The sequence below is a fragment of the Schistocerca americana genome, chromosome 4 (genome assembly GCF_021461395.2).
Source record: "Schistocerca americana isolate TAMUIC-IGC-003095 chromosome 4, iqSchAmer2.1, whole genome shotgun sequence".
NCBI lineage: Eukaryota > Metazoa > Arthropoda > Insecta > Orthoptera > Acrididae > Schistocerca > Schistocerca americana.
Window position 1 is genome coordinate 242,076,802 of NC_060122.1, and position 24,491 is coordinate 242,101,292.

At 39.4% G+C, this 24,491-nt stretch overlaps 1 protein-coding gene across 2 annotated transcripts in view; it reads left to right on the forward strand.

Annotated features, from left to right (window-relative positions):
• LOC124613088 (RNA polymerase II-associated protein 1) overlaps positions 1–24,491 on the forward strand; it is a 202,326-nt gene that overhangs the window by 7,406 nt on the left and 170,429 nt on the right. For both annotated transcript variants that reach the window (XM_047141675.1, XM_047141676.1), the window contains exon 2: positions 6,424–6,522. In XM_047141675.1, coding sequence (XP_046997631.1) covers positions 6,424–6,522 — 99 coding nt within the window. The remainder of the gene's footprint in view (positions 1–6,423; positions 6,523–24,491) is intronic.

The following is a 24,491-nucleotide window of genomic DNA, read 5'->3' on the forward strand; positions in this document are numbered from 1 at the left end:
CCATCCAATTTCACCACATTCATGACGATTTAGAGAAATCCTTCCTAAACATCCAGAATCCCAAACCCCTCACCTGGTTCAGATTCATTGATAGCATATTCATGATCTGGATTGAAGGTGAGGACACCCTATCCACATTCCTCCTGAACCTCAACACCTTCTTCCCCATTTGCTTCACCTCGTCCTACTCAACCCAGCAAGCCGCCTTCCTAGATGTTGACCTGTACCTCAGAGGTGGCTACATCATTACCTGTGCCCATATCAAACATACCAATCACCAGCAGCTGCCACCTGTTCCATACCAAGAAGTCCCTTCCATACAGCCTGTCACATCTACAATGATGAGCAGTCCCTCTCAAAATATACCGAGGGTCTCACGGTGGCTTTTACAGAACGTAATTAGCCTCCCAAGCTTGTATAAAAACAAGTGCCCCATGGCTTACCTTTCATCACCCATCAGCTCCCAAGGTCCCACCGTCTGGCCATAGAAGAGCATTCCCTTCATAACTCAGTACCACTGGAGCAACTGAATTACATTCTCTGCCAGAGTTTCAACTACCTCTCATTGTGCCCTGAAATGAAAAATGTCCTGCCCAGTATCCTTTCCACCGCCCCCCCCCCCCCTCCACATAGTGGTATTCTGCGGTCCACCGAACCTGCACAATATCCTCGTCCAGTCCTACCCAACCCTTGCCCCCGAACCCCTTGCTTCATGACTCATATCCCTGTAATAGACCTAGATGCAAGATCTGTCCCATACATTTTCCCACCATCACCTACTCCAGTCCAGTCACAGACATCACCCATCCCATCAAAGGCAGGGCTACCTGTGAAACCAGTCATGTGATCTACAAGCTAAGCTGCAATTATGGTGCTTCATGTGTGAGTGAGTTGTGCTTGTGTGTGTGTGTGTGTGGGGGGGGGGGGGGGTGGATGGGTGTGTGTGTGTTTTTTGTCTATTTTTGACAAAGGCCTCATTGGTCAAAACCTTATTTTGTGACAGTCTTTTTGTTTTGCTTATCTATGACTGAGCATTCCCGCTATTTGGTGAGTAGCAACTATCCGATATTCTTTCGCTTTCTTTTGGAAGCTGCTTGTAGCAGCAAATAAAGGTGCATGTCTTTAACACAAAAACTGGAGAGTAACTGACTAGAAGGTGCAGTGTGTACCAATGAGTCATGATTAACCATGTTTTCTTGGTTTACAGTTAAATTGAATAGTTTTGTAACTAACAGGGCACTTGGAGCATAGCTAACACAAATTCCAAGGAGTGGTACCCCCAAACAGAAATAACATCAATAAACACAAAATAATTAGCCAATCACAACATAACATTGGAATCCTTGTCTTCAGTTAATGTGCTTAAAATAAGTAAAACTTCCTATGATTCACCAGGTGTGAAGCAGGGAGTAGGTGGGGGGGGGGGGGGGGGTTGAACTATTTTAACAAATTGCTCACTGTGAATAAGGCTGTTGTTATCCTGGAAGAGGGGACCATTTACAGCATACCCACCAAGAAGATGTAGAAGAAAGGGGAACACTTGGTCACGGAGAATGTTGAAATGAGCATCCTGGTTCAAGTTCATGGTAATCTGAATGGGTGGGCCCAAGTCATAGCATGAAAAGCACACCTGAAACATTACGGAACCTCCTCTGTCCTGAATTACACCCACCAGGCTTTGCAGATTAAATTATTAATTGGAAAGTTCTTGGACTGTTTGGAACAGCGAATGATACATAACAGTCAACATCTGCACTATTTGGTAGCTGTGTGGGATCTAGTAATCAGTTTGTGCCACCAGCTGAATATGGCATACCTGAACTATCTTTCTTGCCAAATTGTCGACATTGCCTGGGCTAAAGGCAGTGCTACACAGTTTTAGCATGACGTCTCCTGGGGATGACTAATTTTTTGTTGTGTGTGCTTATATTACGCCTTAGAATACATTGGATAAAATTAATTAATTAAACTGTGAATGTTTACAGTGTGCCAAATGTAATTTTTATGTCAGTATTGTGGTTTCTGTAGCAAAAATAACGTCACTAATTACAGAGATAGCTCATATGGACATGTAGCTCCAGTTTTTTATGTAGAGTTGTGTAGAGTTTCATGTGATCAGTCTGATTGTAAATGCAAGCACCAATATCATCTCTGAAAAGCTTTGTTAAATGCATGTTTACCATGTGTAGCACCTTCTTATTATTGTTTAACTACTTGCTTTTTATGATTGACTTGTTTTACTGCTAGTACTCAGAATGAATGACCATTATTGTGACACTAACAAAAATTGACCAAAGAACACAGGTTCTTCTTACACAGCTGTAGGCAGAAATGAGATATTTAGAAGAAAGTAGAAAGACTGAGAAACTAATTTTGCTTCTGAACAGAAAGATCACAGATTATACACAAAAATGAAGATACATGTAGGGGTCACAATTAATGGAACCAAGTTAGGTGGCTCACTAATAATAACTGTGGACTGTTATTCCAGAGGGGTGCATTTCAAATTCTCATGTAGTCTTCATGATACAGGCGTCCAGTGATACCCCTGAACAACTTCAGACAGATCCTTAAGTGAGATTTTAAAATCCAACAGCCACTACCCTTACCCCAAATTTTAGCTAGCTAAGCTAGCATTCCACCTTTAATAAAATCAGCATTGATGGATATTATGGTGGTGATGCCTCATATGGTAGTTTATGGAACAATACTAATATTTATGAAGGATACCCAAAAATCAGATCAGAAGGTTTTCTGTGGTTTGTCCAGATCACCTGGAAGAGGTCTTGAGTAATGTCCTATTTTCATTGCTGTACGGTCTGTGCTTCATCTCTGTCGTATATTAATTTATAGAACAGTGAGTAACATTTATGAAGAACACCCAAAAACCAGGTCAGAATCACTTAAAAGGGCCGTGACTAATTTCCTACTTTGGTTGTTATACAGTCTGTACTCCATTTCTAATGATATTATTGTTGAAGGAACATTAAACTGTAATTTATTTATTTTTTTATACATCAAGTTCTGTAGGACCAAGTTGAGGAGCAAATCTCCAAGGTCATGGAACATGTTGGTACAGGAAATTACAACATGCAAGTAATAACAGATAAAAATAAAATGTGTATGAATCCAAAAAATTCAATCCATTAGTTTAAGTAAACGCAATCAACAATACAACAAGAATCAGCTTAATTTTTCAAGGAACTCCTCGACAGAATAGAAGGAGTAACTCATGAGGAAACTCTTCAGTTTCGATTTGAAAGCACATGGATTACTACTGAGATTTTATAATTCGAGCAGTAGCTTATTGAAAATGGATGCAGCGATATACTGCACACCTTTCTGCACAAGAGCTAAGGAAGCCTGATCCAAATGCAGGTTTGATTTCTGCCAAGTATTAACTGGCAAGAAGGCAGCTAGGAGGAGGAAGTATTCAGACAGTTATACTTTGTGTATATGCAATAGATTTGACCAACTGTCAGAGTTCAGTGGAGAGGACCTCTTGTAGCTGTAGATGTAGGGAACATGGAGCAGTACTCAGCAGTTAGGAGGCCTTGGTCAGTTGTAAAGTCCAACAGAAAGAAGAAGGTTTGCTGCTAGGTAGTTTGCACGGTCAAGGTGTGGGCCAGCAGTTACAGGAAGTGTTGGTGAGTGAGTATCAGGTCATCAGCCTTGTGAAGCCTAGTGCAGGGTTGGCTCGAGTGACTGACAGCATAGGGGAGTTATGTAGGAATTTTATAAAGGAGGATCAGGTCATGATAGTGGGTGGAGAAGGGAACAGTCTTGATAGGGACGGGGAATGTGATGTAGGTGGTGACCTGGTAAAGACAGCTACTCAGACTGGTGGCACTAATGTGCATTTTGTGCAACTGTTTCAGCATCATGATCGGCCTCATCTTAATGCGCCTATTAGATGCGTTAACTTGGGCTGGAGAGGGCGTTGATGGCAGAGGGCGTGGGTCACATTTCAGTGGTGCCAGTTGGGTCTATCAGTAGATTGGGTTTCACTAGGCATGGCTTGCACCTCAATAGATATGGGAAAGAGAGGCTGGCAAAGCTTATAGGTGACAGTGTAGTGGGTGGTGGTGGGATCACTCATAGAGAAATTCTTGTAGTAGTTGGTGTTAGAGCTGCACCTTTTTTTAGATTGAAGTCAGCTGATAGATATACCTGCTTAAAGGAAATCTCTCTAACTAAGGACGCACCTTCAGAGGCTGTCATGTTTCCAAGTAGGGAAGGAATTAGCATATTTCATCAAAATATAAGAGGTACTATTGGTATATCAGAGCACCACTTAAATAATTTGACAATTCAGAGGCTTCCTTTACCAGGATACAGAGTAGCTGGCTGTTTTTCAAGGAGTTCCTTGTGGGGTGGGGGAGTGGCTATGTACGTAAAAAACAGTATTCCATTTGAGCCCGTAGATGCATCACGGCACTGCACTGAACAGATATTTGAATGTTGTGCAGGGGCAGTTGAATTTAGTGAAATTAAACTTCTAATTGTTGTTATTTATACGACCCCTAACTCTGACTTCAGAGCATTTCTGCTCAAGCTAGAGAGGGTTCTTGATTCACTTTGTAGGAAGTACCAGAAATTAGTGATATGTGGTGACTTCAATATCAGTTTTGTATATGATGGTACAAGAAAAAGGATTTGGTAGATCTCCTAAATCCATATGATCTGATGCAGACTGTGTTTTTTCCAACTAGGATGCAGGGGAACAGTAGCACAGCCATAGACACTATTTTTATTCATTCTTCATTACTAGATGGGCATCCTTTTAATAAAAGGCTGAATGGACTTTCAGACCAAGATGCACAAATTTTAACACTAAAAGGCTTTTGTACTCAAACAAATGTCACATATGTAGGAAACTACAAACTATGTAGGAAAGTTAACCCACAGCAATAGAGAATTTTTTAAACCTTGTGAAGCAACAAGAGTGGCAGGATGTTCATAGTTCCAATAACATAGAAGATGAATATAATGCTTTCCTTAACACATTTCTCATGCTCTTTGAGAGTTGCTTTCCATTAGAATGTTCTAAACAGAGTACTAGCTGTAATAGGCAGACTGGGTGGCTGACTGGTGGGATGAGGATATCATGTATAAAAAAGCGGAAATTATATCAAAATGTTAGGAGGAGTCACAATCAAGCTACAGTAACCCATTACAAACAGTGTTGTAAGGTGCTTAAAAATGTTATTAGGAGGGCAAAGAGTATGTGGTATGCAAATAGAGTAACTAATTCACAGGATAAAATTAAACCGTATGGTCAGTTGTGAAGGAAGTATCTGGTCAGCAGCCCAAGTTCAGTGATATAAAGTCAGTTTGTAAGAAGAATATTTCTGTTACTGATAAATCAGATGTATGTACAGTATTTAACAATCATTTTCGGAGCAATGCTGGTGAATTACATAAAAATTTAGTTTCTTCAGGGAATCATATGACTTTCTTGGCAAATGGCTTTCCAAGATTGATGTCTGAAATACTCCTCTGTGATACAGACAAGGGGGGAGATTGGGTCAATAATTAAACCACTGAAGCTAAGTACTCTCATGGATATCATGGAGTGCCTAGCAGAATATAAAAGTACTGTGCTGCACATGTTAGACCTGTATTTAGCCATATTTGTAATTTTTCCTTTAGGAATGATCAGTTTCCTGAACGATTAAAGTACTCAGTAGTAAAGCTGCTTTATAAAAACGGAGAAAAGGATAATGTAGACAATTTTACACCTGTTTCTATGCCATCAGTGTTTGCTAAAGTTATTGAAAAGGCTGTGTATGTAAGGATAGTTGTTCATTTTAAATCACATGATTTGCTATCAAATGTACAGTTCCACTTTAGAAGTCATTTAACAACTGAAAATGCTATATTCTCTTTTCTCTGTGAGTTACTGAATTGGTTAAACAAAAGATTTTGAATGATAGGCATATTTTTTGCTTTAACTAAGACGTTTGATTTTGTTGATCACAAAATATTGTTCCAGAAGTTAGACCATTACAGAGTACGGGGAGTTCCTCGCAATTGGTTCACCTCTTACTTTAGCAACAAACAGCTATTCACAGTGTTGGGAATGGCTGTGAGTGGGGTACAGTCAAGTGGGGGGTGACCCAGGGATCGGTGTTGGGGCCACTCCTGTTCCATATTTATATAAATGATTTGTCCGAACAACTTATTGCCTGAACTGCCCATTTCTGAGCCAAAAATATCCTTTTAGAATGGGAAGAGCTACCCCAGAATATAATACCATATGACATAAGTGAATGAAAATAAGGAAAGTAGACTAATTTTTGTGTCAAAAGATCACTCATTTCAGATATCATTCGAATAGTAAAAATGACAGCATTAAGCCCTTGATTTGGCTCACAATAATTGCTTTCTTTTTTTTTATATCATCATACTGTTCTTTTTCAGATGGAAGTGGCAGCCAGAGTGACTCATTTAAGAAAAATCGATCAAAATATGCATTGTCAAGAAAGACTGTAAATACCACAGGTTCCACTGTGAGCTCTGGTATGTTTTCACTGCATGTGTACTTGTTTCTAGTGAAGTAACTGATCTTTACGCTTTTACTGTTCATTACCTTGTTCCTGGCCTCTCCACGCAAATTTCACTCCAGTTGTTCCTTTTTTGGGTTACTTTGAGTCAATGATGTAAGAATGGTTGATCGCATATAACTTGTCATAGTGTGAGTGATTTGAGCTGTGCTTTCATTAATACATCAGAAAAAATAGGGTCCTGCTTAATTGTTGTGCAAGTGTCTATGTTATGAAATGTTGGTTCTTTCCTGGTAGTCATTATAATGTATATAACACACCAGTGAATTAAATTCTTTAATGTGTGAAAGAATTGCTTTCCTATTAAGTTTTGTTACTTGAACTGATTTTTTAATCAGAAATATTACCCTCCTTTACAATCAAAAAGCTTAAAGCCTACATTGCCTCTCTGTCACATTACAGTTTTCCAGAGATTCTCTTGCTAATCTTCTTAAGTAACACTACTGAAAGAATCCAGTAGGAAAAAATTATTACTGAGAAAGGCTTAAATCCAGAATAAATTCTTTTAGATGAGAACTGTGCACTATAATGTGCATTCATGGCAGGTAAAAACTTTGTGCAGGTGAGTTCCTGCTTTTTTCAACATATACTACCTTCTGAGTCAGCTGAGTGTACCTCATTAACCGAGGCAACACTACGTTATGCCATTCTCCTTCTCCCTCTCCCTCTCCTTCCCTTCCTCTTTCCCCCCTCATCCCCCCCCCCCCTGTTTCTCATGAAGTAATTTATATTCACACTTGTTACTGTTCCTTACCTTGTTCTTGGCCTCTCCACACAAATCTCACTCCACCCTTGTGCCTGTTCTTTTATATATACACAGTATTGCACCATTGGTTGCCACAAATACGTTCATTGATTTGGAGGCTCAAAACCATAACCCCTTCAAAGTAATCTCCTTGGTAGTGCACACACATCCGTACTAATCCCACCAATGTTGGAAACCTTTCTAGACTGTGCCTTTTGGAATGGTGATCAGACAGGCTATTTCATTCCTCAAGGTGCCTTCTCTTGACTAAAACTGTGTTCCTTTCCAGGGAATTTTCAACTTGGGAAATAGCCAAAAGTCACATAGAGCCTTACTAACAATGGGAATGTTGCATTTGGTGAGGAAAATCTGGATCTGATGTGCCAAACAGGGGTGCATTATCATTAATTCGGAAACACTGCTCATACACAAATTGTTTTTCAAATTTGAATGTATTGATAAAGTGCTTACCTCAGTGTTATTTGGAAGTTCTCACACTGTGATATGACAGTCTTCCATGACCAAAGTTTGTACTTGCTTGATGTCATTGTCATTTTGGGTTGTTGAGGGTCCGCCTGTGCGCATTTTCCTATCTACTCATCTGCGACCATCTTTGAAGACATCATACTGCTCCTTTATCTGTGAGTTGCTCATGGCATTGACTCAGATAGCCCATTGATGTTGCAAATGGTTTCCACTTTGGTATCACCAAGCTTTTGGCAAAATTTGATTCAGCATCACTGATAAACTTTTTGTGCTATTGTACAACTTGCTGAAATCCAGTGAATGCCCACTACTCGTCCTCACTCATAGGCCAACTGGATGCGACTGATGCTTTCTGCTTGTAGGAAGAAATTCATGAGTGCATGTGAATATCCCCCACTACATCTCCAGTGAGGAAAGTCTCCTGAGCTTTGTTGGTTTACTTGGGGAAGAAGAAAGTGCAATAGTTTATGAACAGACCTCATACATTAATCAAAACACTTCGGAATCGATGTGATCACACACATTATCCAAAGATAAACTTGTAATGTACTCTGATATAATACATGGAAATTCTAAGACCAAAAATAAAATGAAAGAAAGCTGCACACTTGCAGATGAATGATTGATGGCAGTTAAATGTGATGGTTGTTCTACTGGAATGTACACCATGTCATTGCCATACTGTCCATATTAGCTAAGTTAATAGTTTAGAAACTGCTATTTACAGTTTTGTAGTTATGAAGGTTTAGTGCATTTATGACTGTGGAAAGATTAGCATACCAGTATCTAGTCAATAATATGTGTTACAATGATCAATTATGTTGCAGTGACATAATCCAATGTAGGCTATGTTTTAGTTTTTAGCTTATAAAAATATTAGTATATTTACATAAAAACAAAGATGAGGTGACTTACCGAACGAAAGCGCTGGCAGGTCGATAGACACACAAACAAACACAAACATACACACGAAATTCAAGCTTTCGCAACAAACTGTTGCCTCATCAGGAAAGAGGGAAGGAGAGGGAAAGACGAAAGGATGTGGGTTTTAAGGGAGAGGGTAAGGAGTCATTCCAATCCCGGGAGCGGAAAGACTTACCTTAGGGCGAAAAAGGGACAGGTATACACTCGCGCACACACACACACACACACACACACACACACACACACACACACACACACACACACACACACACACATCCATCCGCACATACACAGACACAACCAGACATTTGTAAAGGCAAAGAGTTTGGGCAGAGATGTCAGTCGAGGCAGAAGTATAGAGGCAAAGAAGTTTTTGAAAGACAAGTGAGGTATGAGCGGCGGCAACTTGAAATTAGCGGAGATTGAGCTCTGGCGGATAACGAGAAGAGAGGATATACTGAAGGGCAAGTTCCCATCTCCAGAGTTCGGATAGGTTGGTGTTGGTGGGAAGTATCCAGATAACCCGGACGGTGTAACACTGTGCCAAGATGTGCTGGCTGTGCACCAAGGCATGTTTAGCCACAGGGTGATCCTCATTACCAACAAACACTGTCTGCCTGTGTCCATTCATGCGAATGGACAGTTTGTTGCTGGTCATTCCCACATAGAATGCATCACAGTGTAGGCAGGTCAGTTGGTAAATCACGTGGGTGCTTTCACACGTGGCTCTGCCTTTGATCGTGTACACCTTCCGGGTTACAGGACTGGAGTAGGTGGTGGTGGGAGGGTGCATGGGACAGGTTTTGCATCGGGGGCGGTTACAAGGATAGGAGCCAGAGGGTAGGGAAGGTGGTTTGGGGATTTCATAGGGATGAACTAACAGGTTACGAAGGTTAGGTGGGCGGCGGAAAGACACTCTTGGCGGAGTGGGTAGGATTTCATGAAGGATGGATCTCATTTCAGGGCAGGATTTGAGGAAGTCGTATCCCTGCTGGAGAGCCACATTCAGAGTCTGGTCCAGTCCGGGAAAGTATCCTGTCACAAGTGGGGCACTTTTGTGGTTCTTCTGTGGGGGATTCTGGGTTTGAGGGGATGAGGAAATGGCTCTGGTTATTTGCTTCTGTACCAGGTCGGGAGGGTAGTTGCGGGATGCGAAAGCTGTTGTCAGGTTGTTGGTGTAATGATTCAGGGATTCCGGACTGGAGCAGATTCGTTTGCCACGAAGACCTAGGCTTCACACGTCCGTCCACATCAAACCCACCAACAAGCAACAGTACCTCCATTATGACAGCTGCCACCCATTCCACATCAAACGGTCCCTTCCCTACAGCCTAGGTACAATTTTCAAATCATTGGATTTGATGTACAGGAGACATTTCAAGGTTTACAAAAGAAACTCTTTTCTCTTTTTTAAGAGAAATACAAAAGTTTACATTATATTTTACATTTCTAAGTTACAGCTGCACAAGTACATAAAATAATACACGTAATATAATCCCTGTGTTCAGACTGTGAAGCTGTCCTCAATGAATTCTTCGACAGAATAATAATACTTTTCCACCAGAAGAGTAAAGGGCAATCTTTTCAGTGAACCAAGCTCCATCTTAAATGTATTACTGCCTTCTACTTTATTGATAATTTGTAACCCCATATACTCTGGCATTTGGGCATAAAGTTTTAAACAATGTGTTGGAAGTTTGAAATTATTTCTGTGTGAATGCTGTAGTTGAGGTCAAAATGGAAAGTGTCTAGTGTATGCTGATTTTTATATAAGAACAACACCACCTCATATATGTAAAGTGAGGGGATATATAGTATTTTTAAATTTTTTAACAGTGGTCAACAGCATTCCGGTTTTTTTTTCTTTTTTTTCCAACACACATGTTTCTAATTACTTTATTTTGTAATACTAGGAGCCTAGTGACATTTGCTGAATTTCCCCAGAAGATTATGCCATAATGAATGACTGACTCAAAGTAGCACTGATAAACTATCTTTCTGTTGTCCATGTTTGTGGCACCTGACAAAATACACATTGCAAATGCCAAGCTGTTCAGTTTATTTGCTAAGTAATCTGTGTGTACCTTCCAATTTAAATTTTAGATTTAGGCCTAAAAACTTCACGTGGTTTGCTTCTGTAATATCCTGATCATTGCAAGTTATCCTTATTTTAGTCCTTTCTATTGATTTAGCTTCAAATTGCATCATTTTGGTTTTAGTTAAATTTAGTTTTTGTTCGTTTAGATGGAACCAAGATTCAAATTTTTCTTAAATATTTTATGCTTTTTCTGGAATATTTTCAGATACCTCATTTTCAATTAGAACTGATGCATCATCAGGAAATAAGACTGAATGAACATCAACAGCAAGTGGTAGCTCATTTATATAGGCAGCTTGTTTGGCAAGTTTAAGGTTGGCTTTGTAATGTTTTTTACATTTCAGGTTGTCTTTGTAATAAGTATCATTTTGTTCTGTCCCATGTTTGCCATTGTTTTTATATGTTTTGTACAGCAAAAGCATCGTTTCCCAGGTACTGGCAAGGTCATCAGTGTACCATTTAAGCTTTTTACCTTTCTTTTTGGTTTAGTACTGTTTCTTTTCATTGGTGACAAGAGTACCATAAGTCAGTATATGTCTTAAGGAAATTATTAAACAGAGTTTCAACAGTTGATTGATCTGTGTCTTATTCATAAATAAAGTCCCAGTTTACCTGTCTGAGGGAGTCTGTGAGTAACTTTACATATTCCAGTGGAAAATCCAGGATGGAATGTAACAATATTATGAGAAGGAAAGTTGCTACTCACCATATAGCGGAGATGCTGAGTCGCAGATGGGCACAACAAAAAGATTTTCACACTTAAAGCTTTCGGCCAGTGGGCTTTGTCAACAGTAGACACACATACACACTCGCACACTCATGCAAACGCAATTCACACACACGACTGCAGTCTCAGGCAACTGAAACCACACCCAGTTGCCTGAGACTGCAGTTGTGTGTGTGTGTGTGTTGCATTTGAGTGAGTGCGTGAGTGTGTATGTGTGTCTAATATTGACAAAGGCCATTGGCCGAAAGCTTGAAGTGTTAAAATCTTTTTGTTGTGTCCATCTGCGACTCAGCATCTTTGCTATATGGTGAGTAGCAACTTTCCTTCTCACAATGTTGTTACTTAACGTACTCCTCTTTCTGACCTGTAACCCATGTCATGCTTGGTTTCTTATTTGCAACCTTATAATTCTTATCTGACTGTGTATACTGGCATGTTATGAGTAGATCATCATGATCTGCAAAACATTCATCTGCAATGCTTACACTATATAGTTCTCTTGAAAAATTAACTATAATTTTGTCCAAACAGGCATTTCCACATGTCGGGCTATTGTTAGTATAATATAGATTTAGTTATCTGAGTAGGTTCAAGAATGTTTTTGTGTTGAGTTTCTCTGTGTCTAGCAAGTCAATGTTGATATCACCACATATTGCTACATTTGTTTTGGGTTTTAAGATTTTTCTCATCATCTGTTCAAATTTCTCAAAAAATAAGTTAACATCACTATTAGGAGATCTACACAAGCTAACAATTACAATATTTTGGTCTATCAACCTTATACTATTTCATTCTGAGGAGTATGAACTTACATCTATTTTAGAGACTTGTATACATTGTCTGATAAATATTGTGGCCTATCATGTTTACTCTCATTTCCACACATTATAGTTGCCAGAATGTACTTGTGAGGTATGAACAAATCTACTTGATATTCTGTGCATTTTTTAACCTAGCCAAAGCTGTTGATTACGTGATCCACAGATTTATATTTGTGAAAGAAATCATCGCTACTTTGTCGAAACGATTTATTCATGAAATCAACTGTTGTAGTTTTTGCCATCTGACCATTTTCAAGGAGAGAACAGGGAAAATTTTGTGCATCAGCACATGTTAAAAAAAAAGGACATGTATATGTCATTGTCTTATCTATATATTGGATATTAGTAAAATTAATCACAAAATTTTACTTCACGTATGAAATTGTTATTGCTTTAATGATATCCCTCTTACATGGATGAAGTATTTTACTTATAATAGAAAGCAGAAAGTCATATTCCATTTGCTCTTGGATCTTAGAACATATTCTGAGCTGAACATAGTGAGGTATCTTGAACAAAATTACCTCCTCTGTGCCAATCAGCATAGATTTTGACAACACTGAACGTGTGAAACTTAGCTTGCAGTTTTTCCACATGACATTCTAAAACCCTTGCTCTTCATGCTTTTTATTAAAGACTTTGAAGATAATGTAACCTTGACATTTCAGAGCTAATGCTTTTACCTACATGTACAATGAAGTACTGTGTGAAAAAACCTGCACAGATATTCAGCTGGATCTTGACAAAATTTTAAAGTTGTGCAGAGATTGGCAACTTGCTTTAAATGCTAAAAATATAAAATTGAGCATTTCAAAAAAAAACAAAAAAAAAAAAAACTGCAGTATCCTGTGACTCCAATATCAGTGAGTCACACTTGCAATCAGTCAACTCATATAAATACCTGGGTATAACAGTTTGTAGTGATATGAAATAGAGTGATCACATTGTGAAGTGTATCATATCACTTCTATGAAGTGATGTGTCATACAATCTATACAGTACTGACAACTAATCATCACCAAACATGCCATTAATTTTTGTTAGTTGGTTTAGTAAGTTTTGACACACAAGTTGTGTGGAGATTTCATATTATCTGTGCATATAACCAAGTGTAGACGGACGCAACATTCTTGCAAGACGGGGTGATGCTGGCAGTTTGCTTACACTCTGTGGCACCTGCTGGTTTGCCAGTTACCCCTGCAGCTGCTCTCCTATCTTGGAGATATGCTGTGCTCCATGGAATAGCGCACACCATGACAATAGTCTATGTCTTGAAAGAAAGAGAAGGGATTCAGTTTGCTATGAAGTATGACAGAGAGTTTACTGTCTGTCAGTTTGTATTAATCAATGTAATAACCAAATCATAGTGACAAACAGTTATTTTATGCTACTACAATTTGGTGATTACATCAATTAATACAAACTGATGTACAGTTCAGAGTAAACTCTCTATCATACTTCAGAACAGACTGACTCTCTTCTCTTTCTTTTATGATACGACCATTATTGTATGGAATGTTATGAGATTGTATGAGCTGAAACAATATATGTACGTCTTCGGAGCGTGACTCCTGCCATTTAGTAGCGGATTGGAAATAGATAAGCACAATTCCTTTTCCAGCACAGGCCAAACTTCACAGGAGATGAAGTACCTAGAAAGAAGAAGATATCTAGAGGGGAGATATACTCCAGATAAGCAAATCAGTAATTACAGATCAGCACACATCAGTATCAGAATAAATTCACAAAATCCCTCCTCTGACCACCCATCCAATGTGTCAAGTAACATCCCATTTTGGTGGCCTATTGAAAGGAAACGAGACATTTCTGTGTTGGGGAGAGAAATGCCAAGAAATAATAAAAAGAAATTAAAATTTTCATTGAAAAAAATTTTGTGAAATAGAGGGTGGTTGTCCTGGTCAACCAAATCAACAACCATCTTTCTGGCAGTGTTTAAGGTAATATTAGTAGTGCCGTTGAAGAAAATAAGAAGAGTTAATAGGTTGGGGAGCCTTTACTAAACTGATCAACCCCATTTGCAATGAAGAAGAATTTTTAAAATTCCAAGAGTCGGAAGACAGTTGCTAGTGGCCACCGAGAGTTGCGAAATCATCAGCACTACTTTACAGATACATTGGAGGGCCAACTGTTGTTCCATTTCTGGCTCATCCTGTCCAGCATTGGACATTGCATCCACGTACCAACTTTCAGTAACAAGTTCGCCTAGCACATTGTCATTGGTACATGTTGCCATTGAAACACTGAGACCTACATAAGCATTTCAGCGAGCTGTGCCTATAGTAATTGTAGTCATTCTTTGTGTGGAAATTATGTTGTGTACTGTGTGGGCATTACAGGAAATTTGACAATCTATTTATTAAGGTTCCTGAGTGATGTTTGGTACTGTAATAGTAATAGTTGATCTAGACTACGGTAGTTATAAGTAATGTTCTTTATCATCTGATGACAATTGTCATGAGAAGCGTGGACACCTATATACCCTCAGGGATTACACTTTTCAGTGAAAATTAAAACAGTAAACTAAGTGCAAATAAAGCTGTATAGACTGAGTTAAAGGCAGCTAAAACTGATTTAAATACTGTGCTATGTATCGGAGTAACTGAATTAAACTCTAATCATGAGCAGCAAAAACTAGAAGTTAACAACAAAGTGTCACAGTTTGAAGCAACACTATCTGCTCCAAGAGAGTAGTTAATCCAATCTGTGTGATTTGGTTTGCAGACAATTTGGTGAAGCAAATGACTATTAGAAACAAGTTATAGACTTAGCTGAACAAAAATTGGCTGACATACATTAGAAAATCTGAAATACTCAAGTCATTGTAGATGTTTTAGAGCATATTAAGGAGTCTGACATGACTGATATTACAATATCCAGTCTTGCAACTTTGGAAGAAAGTTTTGTGACTTAATATAATAGAAAGTACAGGACATAATCAAGTCATCTATCAGTACATTTCAATCCACAGCACAGATAAGTCGAACCGAAGGAGAATTTCAGAAACTTTGGGGGAACTTACCAAAATGAAACAGGAATTTAATAAGAAGAGATCTTATGAGAATGATGTGTTACCAGCAGGTTCTGCTGAAGAATTGCATCTAGAAGTTGGAACAATGCATTGAGGCAGTTTCCTAAATTTAAGCCTGATGGTTTGTTTTAAAAATCATTACCGAAGCACTTGGGTGACTCTAAGAGAATTGATTTTGTTGTAAGCTATTTGGAAAGTGGTGCCACTGAATAGGGGTAGCTCATTCAGAGAAATTTTCTTCCCAGAATGATTTTCAGGTTAAAATCAAGAAGAAATACTTCTCATCCAGTACTCAGGAGAAATTAACACTCAGACTATTAGACCCAAAATATTATAACAACAGGTTGGGCAGCTACAAAAAATATATTGAGTGGCATTTGACAAGATTAAATTATTTCAGCAATACCCTAAAGTAGAATAACTAGTCATGGTGTTAGTAAGAAGGTTACTGTACCAGATGAGAAATGGGATACGGTTTAACATTTGTTGAGGGACTGGATATGCTTAACAAAGAAATGATATATTATTTTATTCATAGCTGTAATTTTCAGCAACTGTAGTATATATTTTTCAGAATAAAATTCAATTGGCAGTTGCAAATATATACACTTTTATTTGCACTTTACCGGTTTTGACAAATTAGTTTGTCATCTTCAAAGCCTACAAAATTTGCTATACATTTATGTGAAGTATAAGAAGTATAATACACAGACTTACTTGGTACTGATGTATCAGATTTCAACCATAATAAAAATATATTTTCAACTTACAACTGAATTTTATTCTGAAAAAGAAATTATGGATTACTGACAAGGGAAAAATCATTCATCTGATAGTCAGGAAGGGACCTTCCTGACTTCAGTGGATGATTGAAAGTAAACTCGGTAAGGTAAGAAAGCAAAATACTAATAGCATAAATGACCAGAGAAAGAATCAGTCACAAGTGTTTCTTCCATCTAATGTAAACAATCAGGATATGCAGAAGCAAGCAAAAGGCTAGACCAGTTCCAGTACAGCCAATGGTAAACAACGATCATTCTGGAGCAGGAGCCAAGCTTCAGGACATGACAGTGCAAGCAGATGCCCACACACTGAGAAGCTGGTAGCAGTAATGTACCCAGTTTTTATGTGAGAATGGTTGTTGGAGGAGGACTATTAGAGCAGAAGGAACTAGTTAAATCTATAGTTCTTGGGGGAGTTTTTGAAACAGAAGTAGAAATTCATTTAGATTTGGAAAGTAATCACACGAGTTAATATTGATACCACAATGTAAGGATATGTGTCCTAGACTTCCTGTAAAGGACGTGTAAGTAGCAGGTATCACAGGGAGTATGAGAGAGGGAAAAATGATTGCCAATAATAATTAACAGTTGTACACTAAATCAAACTTTATTAGTGATGTCTAATTTAGAATTAGACATATTCCTGGATTGTATTGGTTATTGAACTGTAAAGCTTCTTTGGATTTTAATATGAAAACAGTATTGTGGGAACACATTAAATCTTATAAACTGTAATTTAAGAATTGTGCACTCTCTTTTAAACCTGAATTACAGCAGCTATCTCATATTCATTTATTAGTGAAGGCAATAGCAGTGGATGACCAATCTGTGATTTACTTTTCCAAAGTGCCAGTTATTTACTGGTTGATACTCATGAAGAGCAGCAGCACTATTGTTGTTGATAAAATAGATTTGCTAGTAAAATCCCTGCTCACCTTGTGAGACCCATGTTGACTGTGTGCAACTGTAATCTACACTGATACTTGTGTTTCAACTTTACATCACCATATTATTATTACCTGCACCTAATCGAAAGTCATGATGCCAAAACTACTAACGACGCAAATCCTGCAGCGTACAGTTGGAACATCATTCGTATAAAGTTGGGTACCAATAAGTTAAATAGTTTTTTGTCTACACTGGCTCAACTAGCAAAAGTTTAAGTACAACTATGTGATATCAAGATGTGTTTTGGAGATTGAGGGATGATTTAGAGTATTGGAATTATTTATTCTGTGGACTGCTGTGAAAGATCTAATTTGTTTTGTACATAAGGGATATGACCACATCGGTGTACGGAAGTGCCTTATACATATGATTAAATAATTTTATTATTGTAAAAACTTAGGCCACGTCGCTAAGAGGTTCTTGCAGATGTGTAACTTAAACCAGAAAGGTGAAGACAGTAATCATGTAGCATATAAGTTGTACCCAGTTATATCTAAAACATTACATGATTTAGTGGCTGCAGATTTTCTTGGGCCTTTGCCAAAGGATAGGTGTGGAGTTGGATGTAGACTGGTTTTATTAGAATGATAGTCAAAATGTGTGGAGCTATGTCCAATAAAGTCATCCAACACACTCACCATCACACTCTCACCATATCCATTTCTTAGGAGGATATTCAATTTGTAAGTTATGACTTTGAAGAATGTTTAGTGTGGGAGGATATAAGACATGTCACTATTTCAAAATACCACCCTCAGTCCAACCTGCTTGGAAAGGATGATGAAAGAGATTGGCAGGTCATGCTGAACATATTATTATACCACCTGGGCTCTGTTAGTAGCAGAATTTAAAATTGTTTTAAATGAATTAACACCCTTGTCCATGGCGTTGTCACCAATGGAAGTATAAAATAAAATGTTCATTAAAGTTTTTCACTTGGGAGGAAGGAAAAAGACTAGACAAGGACAACATAAAGCAGTGTGGCGACGAGTAGTTGAGAAAGCGAACCTGACACAGCATGCAAGAACTTGATGAAAAAGTTATAGCACTGAATTTTAACCTACGGTGTTAGTACAAGCATACCAACCAAGTTCAGATAGAAAGAGGAAGACTAGTAAATTCTTTCATCGATGTGAGGGCTGTGTAAAGTAGTTGGTACACCAGCACCCCAAAGCAGTCTTTCTGGTAGACCTGTCTGATGGAAAAGAAAAGGCACTGTAGAACAGATATGATAACAGAAATGTCTGCTCTCATTATTAGCCATACAAATAAGTGTTTGGCAAAATACATTGTAGATAAGACAGTTTCTCTTAAGTTATGCATACCTTTTACTATCATAGAGAAAATTAATTTGCAAAGACCACTTAAAAGTCTTAAATGAATGATTGAAACATCAAGAGAATTTCTTTTTATTAACACAAGCAGAGGCTATAAAGCTATTACTCATCGTGCGGGGATTACAACAAAGGTAGGTACAAGCATATAAGGTAATATGTGCCAAGTGTACAAATAATATAGATTTTAATTTTGATAAAGGAAGAAATAATATAACTATATTAGTACAGTCAGTTGAAGTACCCAACAAAAAAAGAGAGAGAGAAAAAGAGAAAGAGAAAGAGAGAGAGAGAGAGAGAGAGAGAGAGAGGAGGGGGGGGGGGCACTGTTGAAACAGATGTGTTACCAATGCGAATGCTTTGTCACAGCTGATTTGCATGGACTAAATATACAAATAAAATGCCAACTGCAACCCACCTAGAGAATAACACAATTGTAATGTTGAGATACTTCAATGTACATATGAGTCTATACTGTCTCGGAGACCAACTGGTACAAATTATTAAAACAAAACAGCTGGCCAAGAACAAATTTCTCACCAGCTGAAGCTACTTTTTCACAATTGTTCTGCAACCTTCCTACACTTTCAAAAAGCATTACAATCGGAGACTTTAGAACAAGCATTGCTAAGCATACAAGCTGAAAACCAGCATAAGAGAATTTTTAATGCTGCTAAATGTTACCCTTGTATGTTTGATGGGGGAAGAGATGGGTAGAGGCTCTTATATAGATATAAGAGACCAGCTAACGTCCAGCCTATATCTGGTGCTAAAATAAATAGGGATATTCAGAGTAAATTATTATTGGGGAGTTACCTTTCTGTGGTGTGAGGTATATTGGACAGTTTTTTTAGTGGAAGGATGCTCTTGAAATTGAGGCTTACTCCAAAGTTGTAAGGTAGAAAAACTTGCCTGAATGTGTAGCCCAATTTCCAGATAATTTTCATGATTTTGAATAACAAGAACAAGTGTCTGAGAGTTGTAAATAACAATGTGCAAAGAACATTAAGTAAATAATTGAAAGGTTTACAGGAACAAAAGAGTTGCAAGTTGTTCTGAACATGTGACTCCTGTAATTAAATGGCTGAGCCATACAGCAAAATTACCATTGCATGCTGTTCTGTATCCTGGAACTTTCCTGAAAAAGTTGGGTTCAACAACAAAAGGGTAACCAGGTTTTTGATCATAGCTGTGGAAAGTTTCTTTCACAGTTTTGTTGGGTCAAATGTTTGATACAGATGACATTTGTATCTTTTATGGATATGTGGAATTACATGATTGGGCTTATAAGCATTTTTAGGGGAGGTTCGGTTAAATTAGATCATGTAATTGTTTCATTTAACTATTTATTTTCTCTCCTTCACTTTATAATTGATTGCTTGCTATGTTAATAAATGATCCTCGAGTTGCAATACATAACAGTTTATTAACTGCACAAATTCACAATGAATTATCCTGAAAACTGCAATTGAAAGATCATTCATGATTTCTTGAAATAAAAAACACAAAGTTTACTGGCATGATATCGTATGACTACAAGGCAGCATCCTACGAGGGACCGTGCAGCATGGATTAGCGTAGGCACAGTGACAAAGTGAAGCACAGGGAACGTACTGGATTGTTTCGGTGATTGCAATGCACTGCACTGGAAGTTGGACTGTATTTGAACTGGAATCCCAACTCATACTGGACTGGTGGGGGCAGTGTCTGGTCTTATGTACCCAGCAGGCGAAGTATATTTCCATCCACATGATGTGCGGACTGTGTTCCTGGTACTGGTTTCCTGGTGTGCGTGCTCCTCCGAAGCGTAGCTGGTGCTCTCGGGTTGAGACTGGAAGAAATGCCCTATAAGCATACTGTTTCTATACAGTGCAGTGTCATGAGATATGGTGCCCGTCTTGTATGTATACACAGTTGTCGGGAGAGAGACACTTGTAACTGATGAGTAAGCAATTCTGCACATTAGAAATGACAGGCTGGCTACTGACATATGCAGCCTACTGCTAATGTAAAACAACCTTTCCCTCTTGTGAAAGAGATGGTGAAGCTACTATGTTGTGATGCAGCTGCATAGGGTGCAGCGTATGAGAGGGGGCATGAATGGCTGGGCAGGATGACTGTGTTGTGAAGGCACTTTGAGTTGCAGTGAGTGGACTCAAACGGGAGATGGCGCAAGATCCATTGAAGGCACAGGAGCCAGATGAGGCAATGGAACCTGACAAATAGGTGCAGGATTAGGCAAGTCATGTGAGCATGTGACAGCAGCTATCAGCAGCTATCTCCCTTGACATTGTTCCGCCACACAGCCTGACATTAGTGACGAACCATCTCCCAAGACCTTGTTTCGCCACCAGCAGCAATCTCCAGAAACACTACAAATAAATGATAAACAACTGGTAACCAAGTCCAAAGCATTGAACAGAACCAAAAGCAATATACAAAACTATAATTCTTAACTTGACAGAGTACAAGACACAATGAAGAAGACTAGTGAGCAAGGGGTGTAGGACTGTGACATCTGGTACACAAGAATGTAACAAGTGCATAAACATTGCAGAACAACATCAAATAGCACAACACTATTTGCATAAAATACAGAACTGAACCATCAATTAAAATCAGAAAAATGATCCTATAAACAAGCATGTCATTTACGTGTAGGGGAACGGGTGTCCTTCACAGGCCATGACAGGGAAGGGCTGGACGTCAGTGGCTCTTGCGGTGAAACTTCCAAGAAGGCATAACCCAGGGCCTGGCAGAATGCATCACAGGATCAGCGACACCAGTGAAAGTCATGAAACTGGTGGCAGGGGTGGCAGCAGCACCAGCAGCAACAATAACAATAACAACAGGAGTGGCCATGGTGATACTCGGGAATGACTGGGCAGGCCGCAAGGATGGCAGCAGTGGTGGTGGTGGTGGTGGTGGTGGTGGTGGTGGTGGTGGCAGCAGCAGCAGTGGCTGTGAGAGGACCCCACAGCAAGACTGACAATGAACAAGCTGACAAAACAGTTGGTGTCAGCCCCAACAGGGCAGACAACTGCAGGGGGCCAGCAGGAACCGGGCTGGCAATGGCATGAGAGTTGGTCGGGACAGAGATGGTGGCAGATGAACAACAGGACTGACGTCATCGTAGACAGACTTGGTGATGACAGCAAAGCCAGCTGGGGTTGGCCATCGGCAACAGGATGGACGAGGTGGCTGGCAGCAGTGTTGACAGAATGGTCAACAACATGAGGACCAGCCAGAGGACAGGGCCACCAACAGATGAACTGACAACAAGGTTGTTGCCATTGCTGACAGGCTTGACGAGGACATTAGGGCCAGCCGTGACAGGACTGAAGAAATGCAGACTGACGACAGGGCTGGTGTCATCACAGATATGCCTGACGCTGACAGGAAGTCTGGCTGTAACAGGGCTGCCATTGACAGGAGTGACACTGTGAGGGCCGGCCATGACGGGGTCAGTGTCAACTGGACTGTCGCAACCACTGCCAAGAGAGTCGGTGTCCAGTGGCGTCACAGGCAAGGGCTGCACGGAGAGTGGCGGTACTGCCATAGGCCTCTGAGAATAAGACACGGAGTGTCGCATGGCGTGACAACAACAATATAAACAAACTGACTGAAGGGGGTCCAACTTGCCACACACCCACAAAACCTGGATGCTCTGTCTGTACTCTGTTCAGAGACAATCTCACTCAAATACTGTGAGAAAGACTGACATTAGCCAAGGACATAGTATGTGTATTGCTTGGCCGAAGGCGACTGACAAAATGAAAATGCACGTTGAACCATTCCACTAGCAGTTCATAGTCAGTTTCCACTGGGTGCGAGTCATGGCAAAATTTGCAACATAGGTGAAAAAAATTGGTGCACCAGCACTGGCGAGAAAATTAGCAGTTTGTTGTGGACCTTTGATGCCATAGGCTGTAAAATGCAACTCCAACGGTTGACGATACAGGTAACAGTCTTCTTTCTGACCATCAAACACATAAAAAATTCAGCACAGATGTGGGCGCCGCACACTGAGACACAGATGTATTAGACAAAATGCAGTTTCTGAATTTGTTGCTCCTGTAACTAAACGATGTGAGATAAAGACATCTCTGGCAATGGGACAGACTTGATAATGTAAAAGGACACTCAAAACTGAAGGCAAAATACATTGCTAGTCTTAGGACTTGAACTGTCACAGAAGTACGAAAAAGGCACTAAATAACCACTGAAAACAATACAGAGCGACAACATCAACTTTAAAATATCTTTGGTAACAAAATATGGATGGAAGACAGCCAGTGTGACACACAGATACCATTGGAAGATTCACAGAATGTGATTAACACCACTGAATAAAGACTGTGACAGCACCAAAAACAGGAATGCTCTGCTCCACCAAAACAAAGTGACACATAAGGGAAAATCCATTTGTTTGAAAACCTCTCAACCAGTGAGAAAAACAGAATGCTTCTTCAGCAAACAAACTAACAACTAGCTGTGTTAAAAGATCATTCTCAAGTTGTAATACAGGACATTTTGTTAACTGTACAGATTCACAATGACTTGTCTCGAAAACTGCAACTGAAAGTTCATTCATGAACCCATGAAAAAACAAACTCAAGGTTTATTTGCGTGATAACAGATCTGTGAGAAGCGTCATCCCGTATTACTGTAGGGCAGTGTTCAATGAGGGTCTGCTCACCGTGGAGTAGTGTAGGCGTGACAATGCAGCAAAGCAGAATGGAGTGTTCTGGCTTGTCTTGGCAATTGCACTGCACTATTGGAACTCAGACTGCACTCGAACTGGAACCTGAACTTGAATTGGCCTGCAGGGGGTGCTGTACCCAGCAGGCAGAAGTATGTTTCCACCCATGTGAAGTGTGGTTGGTGTTTGTTCTTTGGTAGCAGTGCCACCATTTTCCTGGCATACATGCTACCTCAAAGCATAGCTAGTGCCCCTTGTGAAACCTGGAACAAGCAGTGGATAAACATACTGTTAGTACACAGCACAGTGTCACAGCATGTGGTGCCTGTCTTCTACGAATACACAGTCTTCGAAGGAGAGACACTTACTTATGGGCGGCGAGCAGGCATCTCTGCTTGGTAAAAACATTGGGCTGGCAGCAGACGTATGCTGCCTATTGCCGATATACTACAGTTTAGTTTAATGATCAAATGGTGATTACTGTATCATGACACTACCCTTTCCACTAAGTGTCGACACTACAGTGCTAGAAACTGCTTTTTGAGGCCTGGTGGGGAGAAGCCGATGGAGTTCACTCTGTAGAATTGGCAGTCATTTTCATTCTCTGACCCGCTGGTGTAGATCTTCCCTTGGTGTGATCCTTTGGGTGGGGTGGGTATCTGTCTTTGGGGCCTGTCTTCTTTCTTTCTCATGTTTTAATATCCCTAGACTTCGTTTTCCTTCTTTCTTCTCCACTTGGAGCACCAAGCCAATCCTCTCACTTTTGTATAATCAGTAATTTCCATCACAGCAAACCCTCTTCTAATCCCTACACCAAACCCTGTGTTCGTAGTATTGCCAGAGGTGTAGCACCTGCTCCTGTGATTACCGAAGGAGGTTGACTTAACATGAAAGTTAATGACAACTCTATGCAGTTAGAAAAGCAACTGGTTTGCCCATTCTTGCTATACTTTGTTTCACCACATATCAAAATATATAAACTGTATGCAATTGATGCAAGTTGAAGTCATTGCAACAATTTAATTTAAGTAACAAATTGTAGTGATTTTAAAAATATGAACATTTGATAAAAGTACTGATATTGATTGTAACCAAAGAGCCCAGTGACAGTGGTATAGCAAGCTTTTATGAGTGTGGGATATAAACTGTATAATTAGAATCAGATAACTTGGAGCGTTGGCATTCATAATTCGAAATACAGGGTGTTTATAAATGAATATCGGGGTTTTAACACTTTATAATATTTATTATATTAAACTTACAATTATAAATGATATGTCAAATAAAAGAGTAACTCAAACATTTTTAC